The 8748-nt window shown below is 41.2% G+C and overlaps 1 protein-coding gene across 1 annotated transcript; it reads right to left on the reverse strand.

Annotated features, from left to right (window-relative positions):
* Positions 1-1113: 1113 nt before the first annotated feature.
* On the reverse strand, positions 1114-7245 carry LOC115138236 (transcriptional repressor protein YY1-like). Its single transcript, XM_029674890.2, has 5 exons — positions 6647-7245; positions 5473-5635; positions 4994-5054; positions 2886-3044; positions 1114-2023 (listed from the first exon to the last, which is right to left on the reverse strand). Exons 1-5 carry the CDS (start codon positions 7146-7148, stop codon positions 1841-1843), a joined length of 1068 nt encoding a protein of 355 aa, XP_029530750.1. The 5' UTR covers positions 7149-7245; the 3' UTR covers positions 1114-1840.
* Between the last annotated feature and the right edge of the window lie 1503 nt (positions 7246-8748).

Consider the following 8748-nt stretch of genomic DNA (forward strand, 5'->3'; position numbering starts at 1 on the left):
TCAAAGGTAGCTTTTCAAATTGAAACTTATGATTCTCTTCCCTGAAAGTAAACAGACGGAGTCACTTGCAGATTTTAACTAAGGCAAGCAAATTGATCCAGTCACCTCCTATAAGTATCTTGGGAAGTGGTTAGATAAAAAGCTGAATTTTAAACAGCACATAACTTGATTGAGAAACTGAAATTGGGTTTCTATTTTAGGAACAAATCTTGCGTTTCAATGTTAGTCAAGGATCTTGTTCAAAGCACTTTATCAGTGCCGGATTATGGCGATAGTCTATATGCAGGCCTCAGCAAGTACCTTAAACTCTGGACACAGCGTATATTATGGTGTTTTAAGATTTATTACAAATGCTAGATCACTCACCCATCACTGTGATCTGTATGCTATGGTGCAATGGACCTCTCTCTTAATTAACCACTGGTACACTTGTTTACAAACAAACATTGATAGGACAACTCCCTTTGTATCCATGTTCCTTACTGACCAGATCAGTCACTCGAAGTCTTTGCTCACAGTCGCTGCTGTCCTTGTCTGTTCCTAAGGCTAGAACTGAGATGTGGATTTTTTTTTATCCCATTATGCCCCTTCAACCTGGAACATGCTTAAGGGACTTTAGTGTCCTTGCCTATCTTTAAGACTGATCGACAACACTGTTTGCAATAGCTTCAGTTGTTTCTAATCTTTAAATTGTATCCCCAACCTGTGACACTGCAAAATCTGCAAAATTGTAATTATTCGCCTACCTCATGCCTTTTGCACACATTGTATATAGACTCCCCCCTTTTTTTCTTTCTACTGTGTTATTGACTTGTTAATTGTTTACTCCATGTGTAACTCTGTGTTGTCTGTTCACACTGCTATGCTTTATCTTGGCCAGGTCGCAGTTGCAAATGAGAACTTGTTCTCAACTAGCCTACCTGGTTAAATAAAGGTGAAAAAAATAAATAAAATAAAAAATAAACACAGTCTTGTTTGTATTTAGAATGTCTCATGTACACGCTGCCATTTCCTGCCAGGTCACCCTCGCAAAAGAAGTTTAACCTCAATGGGTCTTACCTGGTTAAATTAAAAAAATACAATAGGAATTGTCTGAAAAAAACAAATAATTGCTTGCTTATGGACAGGTTTTTATTGGCCGCTTATTGGGGAGGTCAATATTAGCGAAAGTTAATTGTGCCTGTAAAAAATATTTAAATAACGCAATTGTTTCACCAGTTCTGGTTGTATTGTGTGTTCAACTAAACAGAAAGGATTTGATGGATACGACATGTTTTTGCTCTCTGGCAGTGCAGGGATAAAAGAAAACCACTACTTAAAATCACATTGCCATTATTTACATGATTCCAATATATGTGTACGTTACAATTATACAAAATGAAAATCTGTAAAGAACACCCCTACCCATCCAAATAAACGTTTTACAGGGGGGAAAAGCAAGGAAGTACAATAAACTGAAAATTCTCCTCCCAAGAGCCATCATAGATTTCAATCCCTAGGGAAAACAAACATGCATAATACCACTAAGCCAGAGAAAGTGTACAATATGCACACTTAAAAAAAGGGTACAAAATTTAAAAGCAATTATTTTGCTATGCTGATGGAGAACATAACTTTAAAATGTCAATTCCTTCTCTTTGGGTGCTGCATTATAAATAACTTGTCTTATCGGTTGCAGGTCCAAGAACTTCCTATCTTCACAAGAAGAAACGTTATGCTTTTCTTTCAAGATCGTGCCAAGGTGGCAGGGTTGGTGTTAAGCATCATTAGAGTTTGTTGTTTTCTTCTCTGTACATTAGGCGAAGATATGGGGGCGTACCCCTCACAGTGGTTAGTTGGTTCACTGATTGTTTTTAGCTTTAGCATGTGTGAGGATGTGAGACTTGAGGTTGGTAGATTGGGCAAACTTCTTGTTGCAGCCGTCGAACGGACAGACGTAGGGTCGGTCTCCAGTGTGAATCCGCACGTGCGTGCGTAAGTTAAAGTCCAAAGAGAACCGCTTACCGCAGCCCTCAAACGTGCACTTAAAGAGAAGGAGAGAGTAGATTTTATTATGAGGCTACAATGCTGGTTGACAATCTGGGCACCTATGGGTGTATGGCTATACATGCCATGTTTTAAGTTAAGTTGAAAGTGTTGCAAATCAAACAAAATGTATACATAGGGATGCAAACTGGTGAGGGCACAAAAAAGTGACAAAAGCACACAGAAACAAGAAGAACAGTATAAACTGCTAGAATGGGTTTTTTGGAACACCAACATTTTACTAACAATGTGATACCAGGACAGGTATCACGATACCGAGTAGTATTGCAGTAGAAAGCGGAGAAGGTAGCTCCGGTAATATAACTTTTGAGTGGTTTGGGCTAGAAACTGACAATTTTCAGTGATGTAAAGGCACAAGCATGACTGTCACTGTGCTCCATTTTTCCTCTATGGCAGTGTGACAGCAAAGCAGCTTGCTAACATTAATAACTTTGTGTGTAATAATTTGTGCTTTCAAAACATACATGCAACTATAGTCACATTATTATTTCAAACACAGGTTGCTTACCTGGAGTTGCATTCCAAATGTGATCACACAGGGTGAGACTCAATTGCATACCCCTCGCATCCTCTGGCTGAGTTTTGAGGAGGCGAGGGGAGAGAGGACACGAGGAGTATGCAATTGAGATTCTCCCAGGGAGATCTGTTCATGCCCCTCTTTTATAGCGCCAACCGCCCGATTTTTATGGCTCTACACTACTCATGTGGATTACCTATTGAGATCAAAATGGCAAATATCGCCGAAAAGTGCAGATGGCATCCCTGTGAAATTGTAATTGTTAGACAAGAAGTAGATCTCTCAATTAGAAGCCATTTTGAAGGGGCTGGGGGAAACATACCTGGAAAGGCTTCTCTCCGGTATGAACAAGTTGATGCCTCTTCAGTTTAGAGCTTTCAACAAAGGCCTTTCCACATTCGGCGCAGACATGAACACGCGGTCCGTGGGTGTGCAAATGCTTCCTCATCGCCGAGTTATCCCTGAACATTTTAGTGCACCCCTGCAGAGGCAAAGGTAGCAATTAATCATTGTGTAATTTCAGAAATGACAAGATCAAAAGGTCCACATCAGAGCACTTAAACCTTTCTCCAGGTTTCTGTTTTCCCAAAAGCACACCATTTTAAAAAGATGTCCTCAACAATGTTTAAACCACATTAGGAGACTACTCGAGGTCTGGGAAAAATGTAAGAATTGTATTTATGGGTGTTACCCTTTTAACGCAAGTGCTCACCAGGAAGAGACTGTTTGGTTAACTTCTTGGTGACAGGGGGCAGTATTTTCACATCTGGATGAAAAGCATGCCCAAATTGAACTGCCTGCTACTCATCCCCAGAAGGTACTAATATTATTAGTATTTACATTACATTACATTTAAGTCATTTAGCAGACGCTCTTATCCAGAGCGACTTACATGGAATTTGGGTAGAAATCCCATTTGGATAGGATTTTGATAAAAAACACTGAAGTTTCTAAAACTGTTTGAATCATGTCTGCGAGTATAACATAACTTATTTAGCAGGCGAAACTCCGAGGACAAACCATTCAGTTTTTTTTTAGGTCACTCTTTTCAATGGGTTTTCTTTGGGAATCCAGAGTTCTAAGGGATCTTCTTGTAGTTCCTACCGTTTCCACTGGATGTCACCAGTTTTTAGAAATTGGTTGAGGTTTTTCCTCTGTGTAATGAATTAGCCCTGTTCAAAACGAGGGTCACTTGTAGTGTACTGTTAGATAGAGGCGCGTGATCAGAAAGCTAGCTACAGTTTGTTTTCCTCCTGTATTGAACACAGATCATCCAGTCTTCAATTTCATTGATTATTTACGTTAAAAAATACCTAAAGTTGTATTACAAAAGTAGTCTGAAATGTTTTGGCAAAGTTTACAGGTAACTTTTGAGATATTTTGTAGTCACGGTGCGCGCAAGTTGGAACCGGTGTTTTTCTGGATCAAACGCGCCAAATAAATGGACATTTGGATATATATATCGACAGAATTAATCGAACAAAAGGACCATTTGTGATGTTTCTGGGACATATTGGAGTGCCAACAAAAGAAGCTCGTCAAAGGTAAGGCATGAATTATATTTTTATTTCTGCGTTGTGTAGCGCCTGCAAGGTTAAAAATATGCTTCTCTCTTTGTTTACTATGGTGCTATCCTCAGATAATTGCATCGTTTGCTTTTGCCGAAAAGCCTTTTTGAAATCTGACATGTTGGCTGGATTCACAACAAGTGTAGCTTTAATTTGTTATCTTACGTGTGTGATTTCATTAAGGTTTCATTTTTATAGTAATTTATTTGAATCCCAGGTGGGACGCTAGCGTCCCCACGTATCCCACAGAGGTTAAGCAGTGTTGCTGTAGCACTCATATGATTGCAGTTTGCTAAACAAATGGCCACTGGACAGATACCAATAATCATATCATTCTGACAGGTAGCCATGGGCTACTTTTTAGTTAACTGAGAAGGTTTTTGGGAACGCCTTTCCATCTCTACCAGAAGAAAGTTATCATTGGCATCATCGCTAATGGCTACACAACATGTAAACACAAACCGACAAATCGGTGAGCGTCTGCTCGTGTCAAAAGCCACTTCCTATTATACCTACCAAGTTAGAAGTTCAAAACCGGCGCTAGAAAGTCTAAGCTCTATCAATGATAGAAATAATGATATGCTTATATACATGTTTTGATGTAAATCTGGATGGGGGGGCTATATCTTATCAGTGTAATCAAGCTGTAGACAATAGAACATCACGCATTCGAATGTTTGAACTTGTAGCGCGGTGGCATAAACGTACATGGCTGCAAGGGATTTTGTCAGACATAAAGTAGGGTGTGGTTTTGTTGCATCCAATGGCAGTGTCTGCGATAAGGTAACGCAAAGGTACCACTTGTGGATTTGACAACGCTAACGATGGAATCTAGTCCTTAAGACTAGTAGAGCATGCTTACTTTGTGGGGGCAGGCTATCGTCCTGGGAGAGTCGTCCTCCTTTATTTTCCGTGGCTTCATCCTGTAAAAGACATGATAGGTCAAAACTTGTATTCACTACACTTGAGGAGAGTTCAAGAGGGGAACGTTGTAACAGTACATAAGCCTACATATGGTTTTATTTATTATATCACGCAACAGGGGCGTCAGGTAGCCTAGTGGTTAGAGCGTTGGACTAGTTAACTGTAAGGATGCAAGATCGAATCCCCGAACTGACAAGGTAAAAATCTGTCGTACTGCCCCTGAACAAGGCAGTTAACCCACTGTTCCTAGGCGTCATTGAAAATAAGAATTTGTTCTTTAACTGACTTGCCTAGTTAAATAAAAACAGGTAATGTTTTGCAACAGAAAACAAAAACAAGGGTTTCTAAATGGACAAGTCCCTCCCAGTTTCCCTCCGTTATGTGCCTAATGAACATGTGCTTGTGTCACCAGCTCACCTGGCGAACTCTGCCAGCTGTTTGGGGTCTGACAGGTCAATCCCTGGGATGCCTCCAGGCGGGAGCTTCTTCCCTGTCATGTACTCGGAGTAATCGGGAGGGGAACTCTCCCCGATGACATGCTCCTCCACCATAGTGTCATGGTCAATTTCCTTCTTGTCATCTGAGTCCGAGCAAAAGAGCAGAGTTAAAACGGATATTATTTGCATTTGATGTCTGACCCAAATGGCCAATTAAAATGCCAATCACCATTCCCAGCACCTGGAAAATGTATAGCCTTAAAACTGGGGAGCATAGTTGTGTAAATGGTATAAAATCTCACATTTTACAGTTGAAAGCAGTATTTAGTCTGCACAGTTGAACAGCAAGTGCACATTTTAGTTCCATTTAAATGGCCTTAGTTTTTCCAATGGTACGACTTAGTGAATAGCCATAGCTGTACTTGCAACAATGCAGACAGACTTAACATCGGGATTTGGAAAAACTCTAATCAACGTAGCTAGCTAACTGGCTGCCGTTTCAAGTTTGTGAACACACATTAGTTTGTTACTAGAATTAAAGTTAGCTAGCCATAGCGAACTGTCTGACGAAAGTCAAATAATCGAACGACATCTTCTCACTCAGGTCAGTCGGTCTCATAAAGCCAACAAGGCAGACTTTGCACAATTTCGTTTTTTTGTTTTAGTTTTAAAGACGCATATAAATAATTGAGATTCCATTCTTGTCGACTCTTCGCCGCGGTTAGAACGGTGGCTAGCTGTAGCATATCCAGTCTGACATCTACCCTCCCCCGCTTTTCACGAGTTTCGAACAGAGGCCCCTGTGTTGAACTGCGCCACAGCGGCCTACTCCCGGAGCCAGCAACAGCGCGCTCGCTCCCAACCGCCGCCATCTTTCCCCGGCCAAATCAACGCCATTTTCCGGTCCGCCATACTGTTCCAGGGGAACATGGCGGCGCCCATCAACACATAAAACATGGCTTCCCATAAAAACAAAAACATTTCAAATACACAGCATGCAATTCGGACATGAAAAACAGTTAAGAATTCTGCTAAAATTAGCCAGAGAACAACGCCCGTACGAGGCCCAGTTTACAGGGCACACAACGCAAGAACAACACCGCTGGCAAATTTGCAAGAACACACTTTCAATAGAACTCTAACGTTAAACTTACCCGATGCCCACATGGTCACCGAAAACTCTCCTTCCAAAGTCTTTATCTGTACTTGTTTCTGTTCCCATTTTCTACCACTGGCCTCCGGTGCACCCAAGTAACTCTTTTTATTTCTCCTCACGCTTCCCCCCTTCTTCATTCGCCCCGAACTCTTCCCGGCGACAGTCACTAGAGTTTGTTCGATATATTCCTCTTCGGCGGCAGGGACTGGGACAGGTATAAGAATTTGGTCCTCGTAATCATCGTCTCCGTGCATGTCCGAATCATCTTCACCAACCACCTCTTCTCGTGTTTGCACCAATATTACCTCCTGATGATGGTGATGCATTGAGTGTGGATCATCGGAGTCAAGGGGCTGTAAAGCGATCATGGGCTGTTCATCGTCGTCCTCTCCAACAACTGTTGTCTCTATGGTCTCCACTTCGATTTCATGGAGTTCCACTATCTCAGCTGGCATCTCTGAGCCGTCCGTTTCGATGTACAGGGTATCGCATGATGCCATGTTGGAAACCCCTGAATTCCTCACACCTGTTATGTTTTTTTTTTTTTTACTGCCTTCAACCTACTCAACTCTGTTCTACTCCCGTCTCCACAGCATTGTGAAAAAATCACGTGATTATACGGCTACTTTTCAAAATAAAAGTCCCCCTGAAATAATTGTACTAAATTAAAATCACAACAAATATAGTTTAGTTCCTTAGACATACATTTATTGAAAAAACGAACAATATATTTTTGAAATCAATTTAACTACACTGAAAATATATGCAAAACTAATATATGTTAAAGTCTTGGCCCCATGTTTCATGAGCTGAAATAAAAGATCCCATACATTTTACATAGGTTTTACAAATGTTATTTCTTTAAAATGTTGTACACACATTTGTTTACATCCCTGTTAATAAGCATTTCTCCATTGCCAAGATAATCCATCCACCTGACAGGTGTGGCATTTCAAGAATCTCATTAAACAGCAAGATCATTACACAAGTGCACCTTGTGCTGGTGATGATAAAAGGCCACTCTAAAATGTGTAGTTTGCCACACAATACAATGCCATAGATGTCTCAAGTTTTGAGGGAGGGTGCAATTGACATGCTGACTGCCGGAATGTCCAACAGAGCTGTTGCCAGAGAATTTTAGGTTATTTTCTTTACCATAAGCCGCCGCCAATGCCGTTTTAGAGAATTTGGCAGTATGTACAACTAGCCTCACAACCGCAAACAACGTGTATGGTCTCGTGTGGGCAAGCGGTTTGTTGATGTTGATGTCAATGTCGTGTGGGCGAGCGGTTTGTTGATGTCATGAGTGCCACATGGTGGCGGTGGGGTTATGGTATAGGTAGGCATAAGCTACGGACAACGAAAAACAATTGCATTTTATTGATGGCAATTTCAATGCACAAAAATACCATGAAGAGAATTTGTTGCATGTTGCATTTATATTTTTGATCAGTATATAATGATGATGTTGATCGTTATAGTCCCCTGTAAAAAACAACAACAATAACCACACAATACCAACACTGTTGCCCAGAGGTGTCAACTCGTAACAGAACAGGATTTAATCATACTTTGAAGATAACATTTTCAAATTGGTCCATTCCAAGAGTAACTTTGGATGGGGCACAGTGTCCCCCGACAGCCCCTATGCTGCAATAGCCTGTGTGCCGGGAGGCTATGGTCAGTCTGTCTTATCTGGTGTACCGTGTGATCTTAGGCATGCTCTTTCTAATTTCACTCTCTCTCCCTTTCTCTCTTTGTCTCCCCTCCCAGAGGACCTGAGCCATAGGAACATGCCTCTACCTCGCCTGACGACTCCTGACTGTCCCTGTTCCCCAGTCCACCCAGTTCTGCAGCTATGTAACCCTGACCTGATTCAATGGGTGTGCTACCGTGTCATTTACATTTACATTTAAGTCATTTAGCAGACGCTCTTATCCAGAGCGACTTACAAATTGGTGCGTTCACCTTAAGACATCCAGTGGAACAGCCACTTTACAATAGTGCATCTAAATCTTTTAAGAGAAGGATTACTTTATCCTATCCTAGGTATTCCTGAAAGAGGTGGGGATTCAGGTGTCTCCGGAAGGTGGTGATTGA

This window comes from Oncorhynchus nerka, linkage group LG12 (genome assembly GCF_034236695.1).
Source record: "Oncorhynchus nerka isolate Pitt River linkage group LG12, Oner_Uvic_2.0, whole genome shotgun sequence".
Classification (NCBI taxonomy): Eukaryota; Metazoa; Chordata; class Actinopteri; order Salmoniformes; family Salmonidae; genus Oncorhynchus; species Oncorhynchus nerka.